General features: G+C 41.8%; 1 protein-coding gene across 6 annotated transcripts in view; it reads right to left on the bottom strand.

Moving 5' to 3' along the window:
- VPS13D (vacuolar protein sorting 13 homolog D) overlaps window positions 1-25746 on the bottom strand; it is a 101284-nt gene that overhangs the window by 42990 nt on the left and 32548 nt on the right. For 4 of the 6 annotated variants that reach the window (XM_068158467.1, XM_068158468.1, XM_068158466.1 and 1 more), the window contains 28 exons: window positions 24439-24704; window positions 24124-24257; window positions 22833-22988; window positions 22063-22282; window positions 21569-21643; window positions 20428-20634; window positions 19865-19954; window positions 18250-18390; window positions 16930-17052; window positions 16221-16295; window positions 14604-14709; window positions 14117-14269; window positions 13736-13871; window positions 12934-12981; window positions 11554-11704; window positions 10677-10887; window positions 8687-8934; window positions 7836-8027; window positions 7072-7198; window positions 6072-6214; window positions 5131-5261; window positions 4266-4441; window positions 4013-4136; window positions 3583-3818; window positions 2741-2849; window positions 1990-2150; window positions 1547-1655; window positions 531-710 (listed from right to left, as the gene is read on the bottom strand). In XM_068158467.1, the coding sequence (XP_068014568.1) occupies window positions 531-710; window positions 1547-1655; window positions 1990-2150; window positions 2741-2849; window positions 3583-3818; window positions 4013-4136; window positions 4266-4441; window positions 5131-5261; window positions 6072-6214; window positions 7072-7198; window positions 7836-8027; window positions 8687-8934; window positions 10677-10887; window positions 11554-11704; window positions 12934-12981; window positions 13736-13871; window positions 14117-14269; window positions 14604-14709; window positions 16221-16295; window positions 16930-17052; window positions 18250-18390; window positions 19865-19954; window positions 20428-20634; window positions 21569-21643; window positions 22063-22282; window positions 22833-22988; window positions 24124-24257; window positions 24439-24704 (4228 nt within the window). The remainder of the gene's footprint in view (window positions 1-530; window positions 711-1546; window positions 1656-1989; window positions 2151-2740; window positions 2850-3582; window positions 3819-4012; window positions 4137-4265; window positions 4442-5130; window positions 5262-6071; window positions 6215-7071; window positions 7199-7835; window positions 8028-8686; window positions 8935-10676; window positions 10888-11553; window positions 11705-12933; window positions 12982-13735; window positions 13872-14116; window positions 14270-14603; window positions 14710-16220; window positions 16296-16929; window positions 17053-18249; window positions 18391-19864; window positions 19955-20427; window positions 20635-21568; window positions 21644-22062; window positions 22283-22832; window positions 22989-24123; window positions 24258-24438; window positions 24705-25746) is intronic. The other 2 variants (XM_068158471.1, XM_068158472.1) reach the window with 1 other exon arrangement.

The following is a 25746-nucleotide window of genomic DNA, read 5'->3' as shown; positions in this document are numbered from 1 at the left end:
CACAGCATTGTTTGGAACACAAGCCCTGTGAGGAGAGCCTGAGGGAGCTGGGGTTGCTTAGCCTGCAAAAGAGGAGGCTCAGGGGAGACCTTATTGCTCTCTTCAATTCCCTGAAGGGAGGTTGGAGCCAGGTGGGGATTGGGCTCTTCTCCCAGGCACCCAGCACCAGAACAAGAGGACACAGTCTCAAGCTGCACCAGGGGAGGTTTAGGCAGGAAGTGAGGAGAAAGTTCTTCCCAGAAAGAGTAATTGGCCATTGGAATGTGCTGCCCAGGGAGGTGGTGGAGTCACCATCATTGGAGGTGTTCAGGAGGAGACTTGACAGGGTGCTTGGTTGCATGGTTTAGTTGATTAGGTGGTGTTGGATAATAGGTTGGACACAATGATCTTGAAGGTCTCTTCCAACCTGGTTTATTCTATTCTATTATAAAGGTAACCTTGGGTAAGAGTTTAGAGAAGCAATATGGAAAAAGGTGTTTCAAATGTAAGCAAATAATTAAACCAAATTCTAGTTAATTCTAGAATTTCACCTGTAGAACTCTAGTAGGCCCATCTGGGATGACTCTAACAGCTAGCACTCCTGATCCAGGCCTCATCTTTTGGTTTATGAACTGCTGTTCTGGAGGAACTGGCCCCAGAAGTTCAATTGAAGCATCAGGACCAAGAACAACTTCTGCTCCATCATGAAGACCCAGCATTCCTCCCTTTGCCTGGAGAAGAGTAAGTGTAAAAAACCAATGAAGTTAGGTGATAAAGACTTCAGATAACTATTTGCACACACTAATTTAACAGTGTATTTTAGTATCCTCTCCTTACTCTTCAGAACTAAAATAACAGCAGATCAGAAGCATCTTACTTGTTATTACTAACGCTTCTGGTAAGTCATGTTTGATCAGCCTGGCAGCAGGATGAACCAGCCAAGATCAATAATTAAGTATTCCCACTGCATATTCAGAATCAGAAGCTACCTAATACCATCATCATCAAGCATCAACATTCTTTTGATGTTTAGTTCTAGACTTTTAAAGCAATGCAAGCCTCTGTGCCTACAAATTCCACCAGCGGCAGGCAGAATGATCAGATAGTTTGCAGGTGCTAGCTGTCTGCAAGTCAGAGTTTCCTGGAACACACAGAAAGAGCAAAACAGCTCAAACTGCTTTTAAATTCTTATTACCAAGATGTTAGACCCATGACTCTGACAGGTGCTGGTTTTACACAAACCCTGGCTTTCATCAGTGATACTGACGTAGTCTGCAGCATTTTGACATTTGGGATGAGTGACAGGATCATGACTACCCTGTTCACTTTCAACCATGATGTACTACTAATTTCCTAATTGTTTTCTTTCCAGTTAATAGTGCAAGATCCTCAACTGTTGAAATGGATAAGAACATTCAAACATGAATTTAAACCACGCAAGCTGTTTGTGCAAGTCTGGTTTCCTCTGTATTCTCACAGCCTTTAGTTCCTTTGAGTGTTAAGCCCAAACAGCTGTCAACTGTATCAGCAAAAGTCAAAATGAGTTCAACATCAAATCAGTGCTGACCTGGACAACAAGGCCATGAATACCACAGGTCAGCTTTCCATCACGAAAGCTCCATGTCTGGGTAGTGCTGCGCCGTCGGTCAGGCTTCCTCAGCATCAGGGGCTCGTATCTGCAAGACAGGATGCCACCAACACTTAGAGGATTCCATCTTGGCAGTTCCACCCTTGAGATATATCAGTGGTGAACACTTGCTACAGCTGTGTTCAAGCTCATTTTCCTAATCTCACTTCTGAACAATCTGCTGCTGAAAACAGTTAGCCATGCCTTTAAAGAAATTGCCAAGTCTCCAAAGTGACTATGAGAACTGTTCACAGACACATAGAGCTAGCTCAGTCACAGGCCTTCAGAATCGTTTCTTTCCTCATCCAGGGTTGTGCTAGCTATGCTTTCAAAGAAATGGTTAGAATCTACAAGAGTTTCCTGAGATATTCTCTATGCAGTACCTGTTATCTGTGACAGCTGCCAGGCCTGCAATATCTAAAATCATAGAAGACTCCACAGACCGAGGAGACGGTTTATGGGGGTTGTGAGGAACTGAAGAACCTTCATGGCAAATCATTCCTGTGTCTGTCATTCTCCACAGCTGGGAACGTTTTCCTGGTTCCTGTTACAGAAAAATCCAAGACTTAAATGAACACAGCAGTACAGAGCAAGTATTTTCGTTCTGTTTTGCTATCAGATGCTTGGGATTGTAGTTCTGGGAATGACTTGTATATATTTAACTTCAGAGCCCTGAACTACTCTATGTAAAAACTTCTACTCCAATATTCAAAGAGTGTATATCCACAGCCTTGGTAGATGCAGAGCTCTGTTTACAAGCTGGTTTTCATCTCAGCAATATTTAAATACATTTTCTATTGCTTAAAAGCTCCAGAAGTAGACTTGGCTTACAATGCAATCAAAAAGAGAGCATGCTCTACCTTGTGACTTCATTAGACCCTCCAACTTACAATTACCTCACTTGGTTGTCTTACAACATTCCTTACTGCTTGCATTCCAGCTGCCTTTTCTGTCTCCTTGACCCTCATACAAGTCTTACATGGAAACATCACCACAGTGCAAGCAACCAGAACTGCAAGAACCTGCTGCTTTCAATGAGGTCTCTCTCCACCCTTTAAAAGTTACCATAAAAACGTTCTTATTTATTCCTTCTCCCAGCATATCATTTCACTTCAGCACAGTGTGTCTTGGTACCTTCTTTTTCAACACAACTCGTTGAGTCTTTGGAGAAACATCAAGGACAAGCTCTGTATATGCAGCATCCTTATTTGATGCAACTGGTCTTGCACTTGGCTCCTGTGACCTAGAAAACATCGTCATGGTTATTTTTAGCACCTGCTTTCTCTGTAAATTGAGTGAGACCTGTACCAAAGCCCAACTGAGAAAGGTTATGCTTCCAAAACAGCCAAAAATTTGTACTGTTGGTTTGGGTTGGTTCCTTTCCCCTGCTGTTTTTAGGATTACCAGTGTAAACTGTTAATCTGAGCTCATTTTCAGAAGAGGCTTTAATTTCTCACTGGGACTACAAACTTCACAGACAGTAAGGTTAATTCCCAAGAAAATTTTCTACCTTGCATTAAAAAAAAGCCACAAAAGCAAACATAAACCTCCCACAGCTGTTTTCAATAGGGCATCAGCTACTGCAAATTTAAAATTCTCAGGCATGTCACAAATGGCTATGGCCTGTAGTCAAGTGCTCTTAATCCACCAAATGAAGTCAGCCCTCATGCATGACCCTAAACATCCCTATAAGGCAGGGGGTGGTCACAGCAGATGCCATGTTCTAAATCTTTCTCACTTTGTGACAAAATAATGACAAGCTGCACCTATGAAGCTAAGTTACCATGACCCAACGAGGTAAGGCATGCAGACTGCCAGACTCAGTTCTGGCATTTCTCCTGCTAGCTACAAGGCTGATAAAAGGTCAGCTGCATTTGGAAAGCTTTCAAATGACAACCATTAAGAGAATATTAGCATAAAGCCCAATGAGCACCAGGAACACTCAAAATATCTTCCTCTAGTACATAAAGAATTACCCTGAGAAAGTGTATGCAGCAGCAATGTAAATGAAGTTCTCATAGTACAGCTGCTTGCTGTCTTGGAAGTCATTCATGCTGCAGACAATATTTGAGGAGCTTGCCCCTTTAACTGTCAGCATTATAAAAGGTGGTAGAATAGGTTCATCCCATGCATAATCCAGCGAGGTCATAGGCTTCACTTCAGTGTACAGCCTTGGCTCGACGACACGGTGCTGATTAAAAACAATTGGGACCTGTAACAGTTAGAAAAGAGGACTGAGTTTCACACAGAAGCTGTTGATCAGATCTTATGCTGTCATTTGTTAACACACTTGAATTTTATTTCATTACACAGCTCCCTCTTCTAACATATATAAAAGAACTATTTTCCTTTTTTTTTTTTTCAGTAAAAAGCTGAAGAAAGCAGTGATTTGTTTTGCTCTTTTACCTTGGAGAAATTGTCTATGCGGAAGGGTGGAGGCAACTGATCCGTGTCGCTGAAGGCAATGCGGTAGGTGGCTCCTTGAAGAGTGATTTCTACTCTCAAGAAGTAACATTTTCCTAAGGTGTCCCTGAACAAGAACAAACAAGTGCAAGGGAGGTAAGCATCTGATCTCTGTCATCCACAGTCAGAAGTGTCAAACAGTTGCTTCTATTAAGAAATGGAAGCCTGCTACAGGAGCTTTCTATCTAAGAGTTACCTCATGTTGATATGGAAGGAGTTATTTTTGTTGACCTCAAAGCCCCCAGACCAGACACAGTTTGGGACATCCATCAGCCTCACACACAACAGCTGATCATAATCATTACGTGGCCAGTGGAACACGACGCTGGAACCAGGCAGTGTGGAGATATAGCCATCAGGATTGGATGCTCCCTAGAATGAGGAATTAGTTAACAGATATTCTGTAGGTATTAAAACCCACAGCACTGATCTCTGTACCTCTCAAACACAAGCACAGTTAATTATTCTGTCAGGTGGATGCTGGTATTAGAATAACAAACATCCTCATAACCAGCCAACAGTACTTCAACATACTGTTCTCTTTAGGAGAAGACTTAGGGGCTGGATCTTATCGATACTTAAAGGATGTGTGTCAGGAGGATGGGGCCATGCTTTTTCCAGTGGGGCCCAGTGACAGTACAAGAGATGGCCCTGGGCAGCCTGATCTAGTTGGAGTTGACCCTGTTCACTGCTGAGCTGTTGGACAAGATGACCTTTGTGAGTACCTTCCAACCCAATGCAATCTGTGAATCCAAAGAGGTAATAGGCACAAACTTGAACACAGGAAGTTCCATCTAATCATGAGGAGGAACTACTTTCCTGTGAAGGTGGTAGAGCACTGGAGCAGGCTGCCCAGAAAGGTGGTGGAATCTCCAACTCTGGAGGCACTCAAAACCTGCCTGGATGCCATCCTGTGTAACCTACTCCAGGTGACAATGCTCTGGCAAGCAGTTGGACTGGATGACCTCCAGAGCTCCCTTCCAACCTCTAGCATTCTGTGGTTAGAAGATGCTGTGAGTAGCTACAGGTATTGTACTAACAAGTAACAGGCAGCAGCTTACCCGACCCCTGGCAAACTCCTGCTGAAGAAAGGCAAGTTTGTAGCTGGATTTGTTATCCAACAGGTAGCGGGGGGCAAACGTCACCATGCACGTATCGATGTAACGGCCTCTGCCTTTTTTAACATCAATACCTGGTAGTGAAGGCAAGGTAAAAATAAAGCTATTACTTACATGAGAAAACTAAAAGACGTGCCACAAAGTATTCCACACAACCAAAGCTCTTTTTCTTCCTTCCTGGGATGTGCTGCTTCTGCCATACCACTGCCATACCTTGAAACATTATTTTCATGAGTAAACAATTTTATGCCACCAGCTACCATTTCTCAGGGACAATTTATGTGTCATAAGCACTGAATATTAAAAGAATACCTATCCAAACCATAAGTAAATCCGTTGAAGTAATTATTCCACATATAAACACATGTAAAAACCCTCAAAAATCACTGTGGAGTAGCTTCCAAACTTTCCTTTGATTATAAAATAAAAGCCTCTGAGGAGAGTGTATTTTATGAACACTAGCAGCACAAGGAAGAGAGAGGTTCCACTCTTCATGTCAGGCTATAGAGGCAGCACAAAGTAAAAATCAAAGATTTAGCACATGGCTGAACTATTACAGTGCACAGACCACTCAGAATTATCCCACACAGTGATGTGGTTGGACTTAGTAGTAACACACTAGGGGAAGAAAGGCAAAGAAACAGAACAAACAATTTTTAAGTACACTTATTAACACGCCTGATGTAACACAGAAAACCAAATACAACAAAAGTTATCTTTAAGCTAATTAAATTCAGAACAAAGACTCAAAACTACCTAGAATACTACATTTTGCTTAATAGCTTTCTTTGGACCCTCCAACGTTTCCCTGCTGTAAGTGGGGTCACTGACACAATGTCCTACCAAGTTCTACAGCATTTCCCAACGGTTCCTACCACACATACCAATGTTATAAATGAGGCCTGGCCTGTTGCCATGTTGGATCACCTTAAGGGCTCTGACACCACTACCACCATCCAGGGAGAAACCCTGGCACCAGCCAGGCATGCCTTCAGGATGGATTCCTTTTCCAACCCGCATTGTACAACTAAGGGTGAAAAGAAAACACAAAGATTGATTCATTTAAACGAGGGATCAGGTATCAACACAGTGCTGATGATCAAACACACTCCCAGAGACAAAACCAACATTTGTGTCTTAAAATAAAACCACTAGAATGCAGCACAAATCTCTTCTTGAGTAATTGATTCTGCATTTCTGCCATGAGCTCTTTTAACATACTGCTCAAGATTCAGCAACCATGTCACATAAAAGGCTTGGTCCTTTTACTGACCAGGAAAACATGTGTGTCTTTTTTAGTTTGAAAGGAAAATTTGGACTAGGTTTTGGTGATAAATGTAACTGTTGTCATTTGAGCAAGAATCCCAGAACATTGCAGATGAATTTACTTTAAATCATGCTCTTATTTCTTGGAGAAAGCAAGTTCTGTCCTTGAGGTCAGCTCCTTTCTTTCCCTTCTGAAATCTCAACACTGTTGCTGCACGTGGAGACTAAGTGACTGCTACTACTCTATCAGCATTCAGAGCTCAGGATTAAGGGTTTGCAGTGGTGTTTATGGGGTTTTTTTGGTGGTAACAAAATCGTTCACACAACAAGGTAAATCTCTTCCCTGAGGTCTTTGAATTTCTTCCAAAAGAAGCACGAGTTCAAAATATGCAAAATAAAACCAAAGCAGCTTGCAGACACAACAGCATTAGCCAAGAAAGGAGCTGTCTGCTTTCCTTATTTCATTGTTTAGAAACTTAATAACTTAACAGATATCTTAACAAGGAAAGACTTTTCCTTTGTGATACTCATATTAATGTATCGGTGCCCAATCCTCTGTGAATTACTTTCATACTTTCTAAGGCTCCTCCTGTCTGCTCTTCTTGCAGTATTACTTACAGGTTTGGCTGTTCTTTATCAGCATAACAGAACAGAAGTGGGCTGAGGCTTCTAGCAAGCTCGTGCTCTTCAAACTGACCTGCAGCATCTGTTTTTGCATTATCTTGTCTGAAGATAAGTGGTAATCCTTTAAGTAAACACACACACAAAAAATGGAGTGTTTAAGTAAACACACACACAAAAAATGGAGTGTCAAAGTACACTTCACCTTTGCACAAAGTGAGAACAGTAAAAACTATTTCAAATTAAGGAGCAACCTAAAATATTTTGGTTGCTTGCAGACTAATGGCTCCTACTGCATTCTCCTCTGTTCTCCATTTAACCTGCTCAGCAGCTGCAGCTATGCAATCTGATCCAGGCAGAGAAGTTCTTCTAAGCTCTTTAAGCACTAAAAGATGTTAACACAGAGTAACTGCATTCACTTCCTCAGGCATTTCAGGCTTTGAAAAGCACAACTTAACAGTGATCTAACCTCTGTTGATTTATTAGAAGTACAATAGCTGAGGTTGGAAAATCTGTAATATAGCAACTAAAATGTCTAAGTTAACTGCTTTAACATTCAGCAAACAACAGCTGATGGCACTGTCACAAAACCCCTCACAATTTATATGCCTGAAGCTTTAATTCGTGGACTCTTACCATGTGCTAACTCTTAAGTAATGTTTCAAGACTCTATTTAGCCAGAAAGCAAATCAAAACACTGCATCACATCTTCATTTTCCAGTCCAGAATCACAGCCATGAATGAGAATACTGGAAACTGACCTGTTTTGTTGATTAGCCAGTATGGTGCTGAAATGAGTATCTTTAGAGAGCCTTCAGCACGACATACAATCCTTATGGTCAAGTTCAGCAGCCGTTTGTTGACGTCATACAGGCGCATCCGCACCATGTAGTTCTGTGTGCCAGGAGGAATCAGCAGCTCTTTGCAGATGGGGAAGTTTTCTAGCAATACCCCTAGGAAAAGAAAAGCAAGCAAAATAAAACATCCCCCCTCAAGAAACAGTAGTTTCTGATGACCTTGCAGGTTGGCATTTCATATGGCTTGATCCCTCTGAATATTCCATATAGCTCACCCAAATTAACTTCTAAATCTGCCCAGTGTAACGGCCTGTGATCTCATGAAGAATCCCTTCCAGTCACAGGCAGTGGAAAAAAGTTTTGTGAAGAACCCTGCTCAGGGCTAATTACTACTTTAGGCATCAGAAGTTCAGCCAGTGTTGAGTAATTCCTTTTGTGCTCTCAACACCAACTACTTCTGTCAGGACAAAAAGAGCAAACCCACCCAAAATGTTTGGAACTTACATGATTTATTCCATTCTTTATCACTGTTCTCTCCAGTTTCCACTCTCAGGAAAATGGAAAGAGTCTCATAAGGAAGGGATCAGGAGAGCTAGGACAGATTTGGGGGAATAATGCTAGTTTCAGTACTTCTCATGGCTGTGTGCATTTGTCTATTAACTGTGGGAAGCCCTCTACCCCAAGCAAACAGTCATATGAATGTTTCAGGTTTTATAATTTCCCATTCTTGCACTATAGCTCCTTGTACAAGGAGCAGTTATATTGAAGTACTCCTCAAAGAGGGTCAGAAAGTGGTACCTGAAAAAGAACCTTACCAAGCTCAATGTTCTGGGATGTATCAGCCGTGTGCAGCGCTGCCTCTTTGCCAGGTTTTAACGTCCCGCTAATTGGCATTCCCTTGACGTAGAACTCCAGCTCACAAGGTAGCAAGTTACAGATGACCACCGTTGGCAAGAGATAAATAGTATGCCCAGGCTGTCTGAAAATCTGTTTAGCACTGTCAGAAAATATGCTGGAAGGCATGTAATCTGGGTAATTTTCTTTCTTTATAGCCACACAAAACCTGTGAGGGCAGAATTATGGGAGAAATCATCAGTGAACTCCATGGAGTAACTGAACCCTGTCTTTGTGTGCTGCACTAAACCCACAACATGCTGTAGCTTGAGGACTTAGTGCAAAACCAGCACTTTGAACTGTTCTCCATATAATCACTTTGGAGTTGGGTTATAAAACATTTTGTAGTTATGCCCAACTTGAAGACAGAAGCAGTTTGCTGATTTTAATTGAAGAATTAGTCACTCAAAAACCACTTGTGTGCTCAGAGACAGAACACTGCTTTTATACTTTATCAGCTTTAAAACCTTCTTCCATAAACTCACAGAAAAAAAATGCTGCTAACTGACTAAAAAGAGATTTTAACTATTGAAAAACTACAGTCCTGTCCTTAAATACAAATGCTGAATGTGTCCTTTTTCCCAGGGGACACATCCTTGCTTCGGACACCTGACACTTCAGTTTTTCAGCAGTTAAGCTAAAAACTTGGGTAAGTAAACCTTTATTTTAAACTAGTTGTTATTTTCCCTGCCTGTGATATATTCAAACACAGCATATTAAGAAATGAACTATGGAACTATGGAGAGGTGGGCACAAGCCAACCTCATGAAGTTCAATAAGAGCAAGTGCAGGGTCCTGCATCTGGGTCGAGGCAATCCCAGGCACAAATACAGGCTGGGCAGTGACTGGCTGGAAAGTAGCCCTGAGGAGAGAGACTTGGGGGTGCTGGTGGACAAAAAGCTCAACATGAGCTCTCAGTGTGCACTTGCAGCCTGCAAGGCCAATCAGATCCTGGGCTGCATCGGGCTAAGTGTGGCTAGCAGGTCGAGGGAGGTGATCCTCCCCCTCTACTCAGCCCTGGTGAGACCCCACCTGGAGTACTGTGTCCAGTTCTGGAGCCCCTATTACAAGAGGGATGTGGAGGTGCTGGAAGGTGTCCAGAGAAGGGCCACAAGGATGATCAGAGGGCTGGAGCACCTCTCCTATGAGGACAGACTGAAGGAGTTGGGGCTGTTCAGTCTGCAGAAAAGGCTCCGAGGTGACCTCGTTGTGGCCTTCCAGGATCTGAAGGGGGCTACAGGAAGGCTGGGGAAGGACTTCTCAGGATCTCAGGGAGTGATAGGACTAGGGGGAATGGAATGAAGCTGGAGGTGGGGAGATTCAGGCTGGATGTGAGGAGGAGGTTCTTCCCCATGAGAGTGGTGAAGCCCTGGAATGTGTTGTCCAGGGAGGTGGTCGAGGCCCCATCCCTGGGGGTGTTTAAGAGCAGGCTGGATGAGGCTCTGTCCAGCCTGATTTAGTGTGGGGTGTCCCTGCCCATGGCAAGGGGGTTGGAACTGGATGATCCTTGTGGTCCCTTCCAACCCTGAATGAAACTATGAAACTATGAACAGGCACATAGCAGTAACTATGGAGTATGCAAAATTCATTTCCTGAAAGAACTTCCATAGTCTCAGACCAGATAATTTACCCTAAGGCCACATTCTGTTTTCTAACCTTTTCTTTATTACCAGTAAAAGTTAACAGTATGCCTACTTTGTATTCTCAGACAGGCATGCGCAAAGGGGCCCTGCAGAGATACAGCAATTATGCTTCAATGCTTTCTCATTGTTCAAGAGACCAAACAAAACATCCCATTACACTGCAGAAACTTTCACTTCCAAGTGTTTTCTTTCCTATTAGTTACTTCAACAGTGTTTCATTTATCAGAAGATAAAACAGCTTACAGAACAATAATTATGCCTTAATTACCTGAAAAACCTGCTGTTTTCAGACTCCATTGAATGACACTCTCTCTTGCTGCTGCATACTTCTGCTGTCTTCTGGACATTAGTCCAATGAATTGGGGCCTTGCAGAAGAAGACTCCCATTCCTTTTGGCCTGACTTGCAAATGCCAAGATGTAAGGTGCAATGGAATAGCAAAGGAATCTCCTGGCATAACTGCTGGAAGAACTACAGGTTCTGCAACCAGAGAAGAAAATACACACATCAAAACAGGTTCCTTTAATGAAAAGCATAAACAGTAAGTCCCTAATTTCTGAAGCAGCACATCTTTTTTTTAGCATAAAACACCAGCTAATTTCTGTCTTTCAAACACCAACCCTCTCTTTTAAGCCTTATTAACAGTCTGGCAGCAAGACAAATTTAGGTGTGTAAAGCTGAAACTGGAAATAAAGTTTGCTGGAATTAAAATCCTTTATCCTTGGATGTTTTAGTGAAAATGCTAATATCCAAAAGATCTCATTCATTACATTCTGGGTACACCACCAACATTCACTACACCTCTAGCCTGCACCTTTGCATGCCAACATCTGAAACAGGCCTTAAGCAGCCGAGTCTAGTTGAGAGGTCCCTTCCAATTTAAGCCATTCTATGGTTCTGTGATTCTACTGCTGAAAGACATGCTGTGAACAAAAATAAGATTCTGTCTTCACAGAGCTTTTCCTGTTTAACTGAACAATAAGGACGAATCCTATTGTGTCCTGCAGCTTACCTTTCTGAGCATTTTCTTCTTGAATTACATTCCCCCTCCTTACTGTTTTTGTCAACCATTAGTGAGAGCAGCGAATCCTCTCAGGGCAGAACCTGCAGATTCCCCACAGTATGAAAGGACTATACAAGACTTACTGTCAGGAGCAGAAGGACTGTCTAGTCTCAGTTCCATTGGTGTCTCCAGCTTGTTCTTGACGATCAAGGCTGAGCGCACTGTTATCACCTTCCGAGCGCTACCTTCCATGGTAACTTCAAACACCACACGAACTGGAGGCAATGAAGAAAACTGGAAGATATTTAAAAGCATTAAGAAGCTCAGGTAATGATTACATCTAGAAGAGGGACACCTCAGTCTTGAAGCATTAACTGCTGGAGTGAAAACATGCCAGCTGAGTCCAGCCACACACAACACCTAAGGTATATACAGCTCTATACTAATGATTCAGAATCCTGTACCTCCTCCTCAAAACACAGTAGAAGTAACTATGAAAAAGTAATTCTAAACACTGACAACTTTGGTTTTTTTTCAAAGCACTGCAAGTTCAAACAAGAGTCATACAGATCCAAAAAGAATACCTGATGAACTGTCTCCCTACTACACTATTTTATATATTCATGGAGGTTGAATTCTAAGCCTTGTGTAATTAACAGTCACTCATCATTCCACCTGTCAGAAGTTAAGAAGGTTCCACCTCGTTTTTTAACTATTCACACAAAGCCACTGTCACCTCTTTGCTTTCTCTGCTTTGGTTAGGCCGCACCTTGAGTACTGTGTCCAGTTCTGGGCCCCTCAGTTTAAGAAGGACATCGAAACACTTGAGCGTGTCCAGAGAAGGGCAACAAGGCTGGGGAGAGGCCTTGAACACAAGCCCTGTGAGGAGAGGCTGAGGGAGCTGGGATCGTTTAGCCTGGAGAAGAGGAGGCTCAGGGGTGACCTCATTGCCCTCTACAACTACCTGAAAGGTGGTTGTAGCCAGGAAGGGGTTGGCCTCTTCTCCCAGGCAACCAGCACCAGAACAAGGGGACACAGTCTCAAGCTGTCAGGGGAGGTTTAGACTCGAGGTGAGGAGGAAGTTCTTCACCGAGCGAGTCATTCGTCATTGGAATGGGCTGCCCAGGGAGGTGGTTGAGTCATCGTCCCCGGAGGCGTTCAAGAGGAGATTGGACGTGGCACTTGGTGCCATGGTCTAGTCATGGGGTCTGTGTTGATAGGTTGGACTCGATGATCCTCGAGGTCCTTTCCAACCTAAGTTATACTGTGATACCTCAATCCTGAAAACCACACTTTACATGGACCCATGCTGGAATTCACAGGCTGGGATTTAAGCCCCATTCTTCAACCAACCATTTACACTGGTGAGGAATGGTGAGTCCTGTTAAATTTGTTCTGACTTGACAGTTCATTTTGTTTGCTTGATTCTTGTTTCCTTTCTACTGAAGAGGTTCTAGAAGGATGGAAAAGCTCATTCACTGCAGAATTATACTAGCTCTCAAAAAATGGAAATAGATACTCACGTAGACTTGGGGATGTATTATGTTTGTTCTACTTATTGGGCTTCCAAGCTGGAAGGAAAGTAAACAAGCAAGTTAAATTTCTTCAACTTTTTAAGACACTACTCTCAGTTGTAATGCAGAATGCTACATCACAAGAATAAACTAAATACTTCCATCACTTTGTTTCTGATCAGCTTGGGAATGTGTCAGAATTGTACCAGCAAAACCTGTTTGCAATACTGCTCTAACAAAGAAACAAAGCTGAAGAAGGTTGGTAAAAAAAGCCCTGAAAGATCTCAACTTCACATTTCTTCAGTGCTCAACAATTTTTAGTAGCCTCAAAACTTAACTAGGTTCAAAATCCACAAGAACATTTTCATCCTTGAGCTTCAACCACCAACTGCCAGCCTGCTGATTACTACAACTGCATTCTTCCTTCATGACAAGCGTATTTTGTCTAAGCTGCCCTGTATTTCAGCAATCTCTAGGTCTATGGGAAATCACCAGTGTTAAGTAAATTAAACACATGAGAAGTATTAATGTAATACAGGAAATAAAAATAGCTGCTGAAATGCTATGCTGATCTAAGATTTAATCTCCATGAGTCCCTGATGCTGTCACTAATACACCAGCTCTGTTACTGGAAGCTCTGACTGCTCTGTAGTTGTGCTATACAAAACTGTCAGCTGGGAATCCACTATCTCCAAACTCTCCAATCCAAGCTAACTGGAAAGATGACAACCTCATACAGCAGCTGTTTTAAGATTAAAATCTTGGAAGACATCAGATTCCACCCAAACTAAGACTCCAAATCAGAACTTACAGTAGAGGAGGAGGAGTTCTTATCTGGTGCAGCGTATCGGAAAAACGTTCCAACCTTGTCTACAGACACTGGACTGACCTCTTCCCAGCCATTTACTCTCACTTGCAGCTGATGAATTCTTAGATCATGTGTGTGCCTACCAGGTGAGATGAAGTGAAATTACTATTAAGCATTATTACACTGAAAACACTGAACAGTTCAAAACAAAAATATCTTCTATCCTCATAGCAGAGGATCATTCCTTGGACCATCTTTGTGGTGCTCCTCTGGACTTGCTCCAACTCTTTGATGTCCTTCTTGTGCTGAGGACACCAGAACTGGATGCAGTATTCAAGATGGGGTCTCACAAGAGCAAAGTAAAGGGAAAGAATCACTTCTCACCTGTGTCTGAGTTTCCCTCTGGCTTCAAATTCAAACGGAACCTCTTCCCCAGTAATAACTTCCTGCCATTCACTGACATTATGGGCATCATCCAGCAAGGTCCCATTTTCCCCAGGAACAACACCTGGACTCCCACTGTGAGACAGGGCAGCCCTGTGAAGAGAATCACATCAGGTTACAAACTGGCAAAATGGCTACTTCAACTAACAAGTACTTTTTAGTCTGCCTCAGCCTACAGAAGTCCTGCAGTGAACACCTACATAAATCATGAACGCATCTGACTGGTTTTCACATTATGTTGGGCCACTTGAAAAAACAGAAATCTTTTATTGTAGAAGTAAAACTCACTGCTGAAAAAAGGCTTAGTTAAGAAAGACTGGGAATTGCCTATGCAAGGGAACAAAAGCACTGAAAACAACAACAGGGTCTGACTGCCATGCTAGGGAAGCCAAATATTGTCTAAGTGATCCCCCCAACAGCTTCTTACCGTGTTGGAGTTGTAGTTAGGGTAGCAAACCACAGAGTGCATCCAGTGTGATTTCTTAGAGCAAATGGGACAAACGGCTGCCTACGTTTGGGAGTCTTCATTTCAGCTATAAAACAGGATAAAGAATTGTCTAAGTACTTATGAGAGAAGCATTCATCAGATCCTAATGCAGGGTGAGACAAAACAGCTGGAGAACCACAACCTGCACTAACTAAAACAGATCAAAGAAACAGGGTAACAGACTACTGAGGAAAATGTAGAAATTCACTGTCTATTACAGAAATAGTACAAGCAGGAAGGCTTGCCCTGCATTACCTCCCCAGGTACTGTGCTTAATCTACAAGTTCTTTGTTTCTTCAGGTTAAGTCTCCTATAAAGTCTCCAGTTCTAACTAATATGTAGAAAACCTATCTAAGAACCCAATCATGATCAGTAACTTCTCATGCACATCCAAATGCTCACAAAGTGTTAAACACTTGTAATTAAGATTTATGTTCCATTTGAAGTGACAAATACAAGTCTTTTATCCTCAAAGACTGATCAAGTAGAAATATTTTTTCATAGAGGACAGAGCCTAGTAAAACAAAGGGTAAAAAATAATTTGCATGCAACCAAAGGTAAGCTTTTTGTTAAACTGCTGGGACAGCAAAACCTCAGGAGAAGAAACTTCACCCACCATACCTGACTTCTTTCAAGCATGCATTGCTAACAAGCACTCAAAAGTTACTCTCATTTTCCATACTGCAGTAGGTCAAGAGCTGTGAAAATACTTACAGTGCTTGGGCAGAAACCCCCCCTGGCAAATTCCAGTAACTTACTTAAAAATGAAGACAAATGTTTTCTACCTAAATGCACAGAACTTCAGTATGAGAGAAGGAGAAAGGCACACACAGTGAATTTCTTTCTTTTCATGAAGCAGCTGATTTAATCTACTCCACAGAAATGATCTGCAGTCCCTCCAAAGGCTGACTGGTATCAAGCACTTCATGTTCCGAAGCAACTTTTCTACAGGGACAACATATTTATCAAGTGTGTGTCTTCCATAATCTCAAAAATTAAAACCTCTTCATTTTAACTGGAGGGTTTTGCCCAAAGACTGTGCTGTCAAGTATAAACCAAAGAAATGAACAAGGTATTTCTTAAGAATGCCTTATTTCCTATGGCTTATTGAAATCAGCTTGTTCCTTCTGAAGGCACCTGCTGGATCAAGCATAAGTGGGTATATTCAACACACTGCTGGGTATTTTTAGGATAGAAAATGAGATCTTGGGATTTTTATTATGCTACCACATCATACTACACTGTCTTTCTAGAAAATGGACACTGAAAAGTTAGTAACTCATATAACCTTCTAAAAAAGATATTCTTCCTACACAGAATTAGTTATCTTTCTCCCACCTTTCCTGAAGGGTCCAGAGAGGAACATGAGAGAAAGACAGGATGACAGTTTTAAAGCAAAGCAGCTGTTATGCTGTCTGGTTTGAGGGTTTTGGTTTATTTTGTATTTAAATATAGAGGCCAATCTACCAGCAAGTCACATATACCACACACTATTCACTGTACAAGAGCCTTTCAAAGAAGAAACAAACCCTTTTGTCTCTCTCTGCTATACAGTACCTCTAGCATAGATCTGATGCTCTAGGTTAGTCAAACTGGCTGTACTCCTAGTTCTAAGGTAGACAAGAGGAAGGCCTGGCAGACAGGAAAGACAAAGTTAGCAGGTAATATAAACCACACAGGCAGACACTACCCCATCACACATCATGCCTCAGGAATGATACAGACAGTTGGCAGCATGCAGTGTTTGAGTCCCTGCCCATTTGCACACACCAAGTTGGCATTTGAATAGCTAGATTTTCTTCCAGACATAACACTGGGAGAAAAGCAACTGGAAAGACCTGACAGATAGCAAGAGCTATTATTACTCAGGGAATTGTTTCACAAATGTAACAGTGTTTTTTTTCTAGAAATGCAGGTCTTTGGGGGTACAGAAAGGAAAAGATCATCACTGAACTGCACACACCCTGAACTCAACACTAATCTCATCTGTGACAGGACAGTCACTCATTAACTGGGAAAGTGTGACAAAATAAAGAGTAGACCTAGTAGTGCAAAGTTAGCACTGAAGGATAAGTAGCCAGAGAAGTTTTTTTTTCTTTAAAGAACTGAATCCAATTGAACAGAAAACAGCATTTCTGTCTTTTTGGCCAAGTATCTCTAACAACTCCTTGCATGCTATAAAGACCAGATATTTCTGTTTGTAATCCATTAGACAGTGTGTATGTCAGGACTGTTTCAAATAATGTGTGATTAATGAATATCATACTCTGCCCAAAGCATGGTGGATCCCCTGAAGCACCCATCCAGTCTTCTGAACTGACCACATTCACTTCTTTGTCCTGTTTACAGTAATCTTCCATCCATGACTGTTTGGTACATGTGTACTGTTCTAGAGGAAGAGAAGCACAGGTGGCATTAACTGAAGTTAACTGCAAAGTATCTCAGATTCATAACTCTAAAGCTGCTCCTCTTTAATGGCAGAAGTTTTATTTCACTGCTTTTTCTATGTGCTGCTTCCATAAGATCAAGACAAACAAAAGCTCATGAAATCACAGCAGTGTCTTCAAAACCAAGTAGTTTTATATTCCTAAACCTGTTTTTTCCCCAATTTCACTTTCAGGGGAATTCCACATTCTTCAGATACTCTGTGGCAATGTCAGAGCTTTCCCAGAGGAGGCAACTACCTTTAAACATTTTCATGTCAGAAGTAGTTTCTAATTTCATTTTTAAGTGGTACATGCACATTCCCACATCACTATCAAGACACCAACAGAACCCACTGACACAGTATTAAACATTAGGCAGCTTTACTAGTTGTTATCACTAGTACAAAGAGCCATCATGGGAACTCTGAGGAATCACTGATTTGCTTGTTTTCCTCATACCTTGGTCCCTCTTTCTACCATCCTGTAGACCTTACAGGAAAAAGGAATAAATATTCAAGGAATGAGGAATGTTCTTCTGTTAGATTTGTGAGCTCAGTGGTCTACAGTTTTTACTATGACCACCGAGTCACCCAGATTTGCATATGGAATAAGCAACAATATTCCTGGGAAATGCACACAATCAGTCTCACATGGCAGAAGCTTACAGGAAGTTGGAGTTAATGATGAATAAAGTATTTTGACTTCCTGAGTGGGAACTGACAGCTCAGAGACTGCAGAACTGAAGTGAGAAGGTTCCCCACTACACCTGTCGGCGTACTGGAAAACAACGAGCTGATGAAAATATTTTTAAGTGCCATAAAATGTGGAAAGCTTTAGATGAAAGCCTGTTTCTGATTAAAAATAAATTTCAAACAACATATGAATTCTATCAAATTCCTATGACCAGAGAAAGAACTCCTACTAACCTCTAAAATATGTAGCTCATGTCTTTACACTTTCACAATATCTGATAAAATGCAGGCTGCCTCAGTGCACACCTGTGTACAGTATCATGTGGAGTATGCAAGGCCTTTTGCCAATACCCACTCCCTCCCTCCATCTGGGGGACACCAGCAGGACTCAATTAGAAATGCCTGTGCACTTCAGTGCAGTGAAAAAGAGACTCTGTAGTGACACTCTCAGGGAATATTCGTCCATACCTATGAAGACAGAGGTGATGTTTATATCCAAACGGTATTTAGCCTTTACTTCCAGCTTCAGCCGGGAAGGGTGGAGGCGGCTCGATGCTTGCTGCTGCCAAGAAACTGAACATGGCCATGGCTCAATAAATGGCTCCCAGCCTGAGAACAAACAGAAAAGGTCACACATTTGAATGTGGACTGGAATACTGGAATGCTGTTTACACATGTAAGTATTCGATAATGAAACTTTAATAATGAGATCCTTTACTTTCAATCTGTACTCAGGATGAAGCTGTAAGCCTACAGATTTCATATACTAGCTATGGTAGTGCATAAGACCCTTAATGGGAAGGTCATGAGTTCAAGCCTGCAGTGGGCAGTAGTGTCCTCCCTACCCTAGTCATGAGGTCTGTGGTGACAGGATGGACTCGATGATCTTTGAGGTCTCTTCCAACCTTAGTGATACTGAAAATACTGAAATCAGCAACTCCACTTGAAAGAGGGTATATCAGGTGTAGAATCCTGCACAAATGCCCTAATTCCAAGGAAAGCATTAGAAGGCAATCATAGCTCCATACTGAAGTTCATACTTCCTACAGGAAGGCTAGAGAGGGACTGTGTAGAAGGGCTTGTAGCTATAGGCTGAGAAACAATAGTTTGAAACTGGAGCAGGACAGATTCAGGCTGGCCATCAGGAGGAAGTCATGCACAATGAAGGTGGTTAAATACTGGAACAGGCTGCCCAGAGCTGTGGTTGAGGCCCCATCTCTGGAGACAGTCAAGATCAGACTACGTGGCACTAGGCAGCCTGATCTAGTTATAGATGTCCCTGCTGACTACAGAAGGGTTTGGACAAGATGATCTTTGAGGGCACCTTCCAACCCAATGCCATGTGTGAACCTGCAAAAGTTAGCCACAACTAAGTGCTCTGGATTGTTTTTTAAATGCTTTTCACAGAATTATACATAAGTTGGCTCAGCAGTCATCATCTCCAAAGACAAAAGTTTAAAAGCTATTTAGACAAAACACCCTATGTATTTTTTAAACCCCAACCCCCTCCCTTGTTACTGGCAGGTGATTGGTTATTGTCACTGATTTTATAACAGAAAATTTAGTTTCTCCATTCAGAGGAAACATACAACTAGACTACTTCTTTTGTCAGTGTCTGGCCTGTAATGAGGCATAACTTGCTTTCTAAAATCTCAGCTATAAATTCTGATGGTGGTTTTATGCTAATCCATTGTTTTCAGTCTAATCATCTACCCTGAGGAGCTTTTCCTAACTGAATAAATAACAAACTGAATGCATCAAAACAACCAAATACTGAAAAATGAGCAGTGAATACAGCTGGTTACACAACTGTCATGCTCTTGGACAACCTTTTTATGTAATTACATTTGAAAACTTGAGTGCAACTCTCCTATCAGCAACCTCTCTACTTCTCACATCCCTCCATCTGATACCAATTTAGGATATCTTGTCTAGCATCTCATGTTCTCACACACACCCTAGAGTCAATCTTTCACATTCCCTTACATGCATTTCAGGTTGAGCCAATTTCAGGCTACTTTAGGAGGCAAGGCAGCTCTCCTAAACTGAGAATAAAGAAAACAACAACTCCTCAGTACTTCACCTGAAAGCTCTCGATTGTAATAATCTCCAGAGAGGGTAAAACGAGCGCAGCCTTCAGGGTTGGCTCTCAAATGTTGGAGAAAATTCAAAGCTGCAGAGTAGAAATAAATAAATATTAATGCTACACTAATGCAAACCAATCAAGTTTCCCAATTTAATGAACTGTTAAGTAAGCAAGGGAAGGTTTTGTCTTGTCTTTTAAATTGAAATGGTACAAAAAGCATTTCCTAAATGCTCTTCAAGTAACATTTACAAACAGCCATGGTGTTACAACATGGGCCCTCCCCGGGGTTCTGCTCAGGACAGATTCCATTTGTTACATGATATGTAAAGGGAAAACAACAATCTTAACCATACAACCATTGCAATCTTCTTCAAACACAACTTAACAACCCCCAAAAAAGTAACAAAAAAAGAACCCCTATAAAACCAAACCCCCCCCCCAAGCATCACCACAATGCTGTCAGAAGAAATTACACAAGTCCCAAGGAACAAGAGCATGGTGCTGAACTTACACAGTATGTGACAGTCATTTTAGGCAACTCAGTGAAGTAAAACACTCACATGAAAAGGTTAACTCAGCAAGGGGAACATCACAGTCCATGCAGTCATCAATAAAGCAAATGCATATGCTTTCAGCTTTTATTTCTACACCAGAGATGAACTGAAAAGGCACCATCCCCTGGCTATCTCGCCCAGAAGAGCTCAGGGAAACTGATTTCAAAGGTTCAGCATTCTTAAATAACCAGCTTGCTGCTTTTTTCAAGTCACCTTAGATAAAAAAACAGAACAGTCAATCAATCACCATTTACTTTCTCAATGAACACACAGAAGCAAACTAATTCCCTTAGTAAGTACAGCAAGAAAGCAGCAGTACCCTGGGTGTGCTCTATTTAACACAAATATGAGAAGGTTATAAATACATTGGTGTTATCTAGAAAGAAGAAATGTGTTTTGAGTGGCAAAACAACAGAAAACTCTATTAATACTATGAATGCCTCTAAATACAGTGAGAAACATGATGGTGCTACAGAAAGAGAGTCACTTGTGCTAAAGCTTCATAGAATGATAGAATCATAACATGGCTTAGGTTGGAAGAGACCCTAGAGATCATCTACACTGATCTCCCAGCCATGGGCAGGGATGCTTCTCGATTTGGTTGCCCAAGACCCCATCCAGTCAGTCCTTAGACACCTCCAAGGAGGGGGCATCCACAGCCTCTCTGGCAACCTATTGCAGAGTTTCACCACCCTGGTACTAAAGAACCTCTTCCTAAGATCCAGTCTAAACTTACTCTCCCTTTTCTCTTCATGTATTGCATCTAGAAGTAGGTAAAATACACCATTCAAAAAGGGAGAGATGTAAACGTGCTCTGAAGAGAAAAAGATGGGTAACAGCAAGAAATAGGTACCCCTAAAAGAAAAAAGAGAACAACCAATAACAACCTAAACCCCCAAATAAAAATACAAACACACCCACACACCCCCCAAAAGGCAAGAAGAATCTCTAGGAGGTGGGTTTGACATAGCAGCAGGACAGAAAAATGAGAATGCTTAAGATCGTGTCAACACAGAGCCAGAGTAAAGAAGAGAAGGAAATATCTGCCTGTGCTGCATCAGGTACCTTACAGTCTGGAACTTTTTACTTAACTGCAGGCTAGGTAATATAACAGTCTGCAAGGCCAACTAAGATTATTTGAGGTTACCTTGGCAGATCAAAAGAGCTTTACGACAATCTTCCATACTGAATCCCAGCTCCTGGAGACGAGCCAGCTGTACCTCTGTAATGGAGCAGTTAACCAATCATAAATCCTTGACAGTTACCTACTTATTTTCATTTCTACAATTAAGATATATGTGTATGAAAAAAAGAGGGTTGTTTGCTTAAGATTGCAGCTGCATAAAAGCACACAGTTCAGCACTGCTTTTACAAGTAAAACCCAAACCCCTAATGTTTACATTCTAGAAGTATGGGTGAGCTTTGTTCTCCTACACAAAGCAAACCTACTCTATGAATTTCTTCTGCTGGCAATAATTTTTTTGGGTAAACCAACCCTCCACTCAGAACACAATCACTTTACTCTGAACTCCCCACATGACTCATAAGTGCAGTAGTAGAGGAGAAACTCCTTTTCACTAGTGTGCAATCCCCCTTTAGATATAAAAACCAACAGCTTCCCTCCAACAGTTAGAAACATACCAAGAACAGGATCCAACACACGCTTGGATATCTCTCTGTTCTCATGTGTCAAGGAGGATGTCTCAGCCACCAGTGCTGAACTGGAAGCAGTATTTTCACCTATCAATCCACTGGAGTCAGGCATAGCAGCACTGGTCTGTTGAGGTATTGACTTTGCAATTGCCAGAAAGAGTTGAACATCATTGTAGGACAGTCTGATATGCAGGGCTTGCAACTGAATCTAAATGAAAAATTCAAAAGTTAAGATTCAGTTATCCCTTTTCTACATTTTATTTTTTCCATATCCTGGGCAGTAACAAAGCTTTTCCCAAAGAAAGACAAAATTTCCCATTGAAATCTGATGACCACCCTGTTTTAAAGCTCCTTATTATTTACTAACAACCAAAAGCATGAAAAGCATCCACTGGGGGGGGGAAGAAGATTCCTTTTGTATAATGGTTGGAAGCCTCTAAATACATTTCCCCTCTAATAGACACTGAGAGAAAAGAAATCTTTTTCTTTCACATATTAATAACTCTTCACTGTTATCAGACCGTTTATTTCTCCACTACTTGTCTCCATATTACTCCCCAGAAATCACTCCTTCATTATCACTAAAAGCACTTTCTACATCCTTGTTTCTTTGCCTTCTCCATTTCAGGAAATATTTCTTCGTCTTTTTTTTATGCATTTGGAATTATCCTGTTGAATCCTCAGACATAGAAGCCCATGCTAGACCATAATCTGATATTCTCTATTGCATACAGTTTTATGTAGGCTTTTACCATTACCTCTAGAATAGGAGGAAAATCCTCACTATTGAAAGCATCCAACAGTCCTGAACCACTTGGGTAGGAAGCATTCCCAACAAGTTCCATGTGAATTTGGACTGGATCAATAATTGACAGAGCAGTCTCTTGTTCATTTCCCAACCGGCATGAGAAAACCTAAAAATTACAAAGGATTTAAAAAATGAAAGAACTGAGAGAAGAGGTCTGGCAAGAACCTCAAAGACTGAATGTTACAAAACATGAACTATTTGTAAACTTGAAGACAGCAGAGATTCCAAAATCTTTCCAGTCAACTTATTCCAGTGCCCATCTATGCTGGAGGCTAGATTAGTAACTAGCAATATTCTGAGAGTCACAGAAAGGTTTGAAGGGACCTTAAAGACCTTTATTTAGAATAAACCAAACCAGGTTGGAAGAGACCTTCAAGATCATCATGTCCAACCCATCAACCAATCCAACCCACCCAAACAGCTAACCCATGGCACCAAGCACCCCATCAAGTCTCCTCCTGAACACCTCCAGTGACAGCGACTCCACCACCTCCCTGGGCAGTCCATTCCAATGGGCAATCACTCTTTCTGTATAGAACTTCTTCCTAATATCCAACCTGAACCTCCCCTGGCGCAGCCTGAGACTGTGCCCTCTTGTTCTGGTACTGGGTGCCTGGGAGAAGAGACCATCATCTGCCTGCCTACAACCTCCCTTCAGGTAGTTGTAGAGATTGATAAGGTCACCCCTGAGTCTCCTCTTCTCCAGGCTGAGCAACCCCAGCTCCCTCAGTCTCTCCTCATAGGGCTTGTGTTCCAAACCCCTCACCAACTTTGTTCTCTTCTCTGGACTCGTTCCAGCAAGTCAACATCCTTCCTAAACTGAGGGGCCCAGAACTGGACACAGTACTCAAGACCATCCAGTTCCAAGCCCCCTGCCACAGGCAGAGGAACCTTCCACTAAACCAGGATGCTCAAGACCCTTGGCTCTGAACACTTCCAGGTTGGGGGCACCCACAACTTCCCTGGGCAACCTGTTCCCATGTTCTACCACCCTAATGGTACAGAACTTGTTCCTAACACCCAACCTACATCTCCTCTTGTCTAATTTCAAACCACTGCCCCTCATCCTATCATTACAGGCCTTTGTAAACAGTCCCTCTGCAGCCTTCTTGTAGGCCCCTTCAGGTACTGGATATATTTATAGTAATGTAATATAGAAAAGGTATATATTTACAGTAAAGTACATTCACAAGCTCCTCTAATTTTGGATGTTTTACAACAGCATATTTATTTCTTCTTACCTCAATACCAAACAAACTACCAGAGAAAGGGCGATCCAGCAGCTTGGGCTTGTAAGTGAGAACAGTTGTCCCCTTCAAAATAATTGCATTGGTATCGAAGCAAGACATGTCCTCCACAACCACAAACTCAGTTCCTTAACAAAACAAAATGACAAATCATAAACAAGGCTATTGGAAATGCCATGAAAGTATTTTAAGCTTTTGCAGCAGGTTTATGATTTTCTGTCCTTTAAAGGACCTTTCTCTCCTACCAGCACACCATGGCTTTGAATCACGACAGCTGCTAAAGAAGCACCAGAGCCGACTGCAATTTACCTGTCACGTTAACCTTAACCTCCAGCTGTTTCTCTGCAGTGACAGGTAGTGATGAACGTTTTGTAACCACTCCACTCTTCACTGCTTTGGGAAGCACAGCTGTTTCACTGCTGTAAGTGCGCTGTCGGGAAGCAAAGGGATTTTCCTGCTTTTTGCTGTCTCCAGGAGTGTATAAGAAGTCATGAACCAGTAACAGCCAGTCAAATATCAGAAACACACGGAGATTGTTCAGAACGACTGTGAAACTGGAGGAATCCTTAGTAGACCTTTTAGGAAGAGAGAAGCAGAAATAAGAACATACAGCATAAGAGAACACAATAAAAGGATCATTTTGGTTGGAAAAGACCCTTAGATAATGGTTTGACTTGATGACCTTAACTCTACCAAGTTTGTGCTAAACCATATCCCTCAGCACCACACCTCTGCAGCTTTCAAATAGCTCCAGGGATGGGGATTCAACCACCTCACTGAGAAGCCTTTTCCAGTGTTTGAGAACCCTTTCAGTGAAGAAATTTAAAATATACATAGATTTAAAATTATGCAGAAAACAATCAGTATCTAGCAAGGAAGAACTAAATGGAACTTTTTAGTTTATAGAGTGTCTGGCCTTTGAAATACATAAATTGTATTTAAACAGACTGAAATTCATCACATCTGTACCCACAGACCTTAACTGCATGGATTCTAAGCTGAAATGGACAAATGAAAAAGCTATGTGAGAAGTAGTTAACCTTATATAAAAGCTCCTTCAATACATTCACAATATTTATACTGATTTGCAAAGACTCCAGTTTTGAAACTGATCCTTTTATAATGATTTTACATCTCCTTGGCATCAAACCCAACGTGCCGCGTGTGAAACTTCAACCTGGTTCCACACCCCTCTAAAAGACCAGCCAGCCAGTGTGTTTCCTCTCACACCCTGACAGCATTTTGCAGCACAGGAAGCTCCTTTCTCATTCAGAAAAACTGCCAGCCTTCCCCAACTTTCAGCATCACATTTCAAGTGTCTGCCTTTGTGGGATAAAAGGGGATCTGGAATCCCAATTATATCTGGTCACGCTAACTGGAAAGTAATTTAAGTGCTTAAATACCATGAAAGAACTTTATATCCAATACATTCTGAACTATAAATGCTCTGAAGAGCTGTGATTCCTTTGTGAAAAGCAGCCTGTCTGCAACACTTCCAACTGTAAAAAGCTTTTAACTCTTCCTGGCTCTCAAAGACGCTTCCATAAGGCACGAGCCAGTACAGCACTACCACTGAGCTCTGCAAAAGCTTACATCTAGTGCCAAGGATGCTCTCAC

The sequence above is a fragment of the Melanerpes formicivorus genome, unplaced genomic scaffold (assembly GCF_026170545.1).
Source record: "Melanerpes formicivorus ecotype bairdi unplaced genomic scaffold, bMelFor1.0.p_v2 SCAF_39, whole genome shotgun sequence".
Classification (NCBI taxonomy): domain Eukaryota; kingdom Metazoa; phylum Chordata; class Aves; order Piciformes; family Picidae; genus Melanerpes; species Melanerpes formicivorus.
This window is presented reverse-complemented; position numbering and strand designations above follow the sequence as displayed.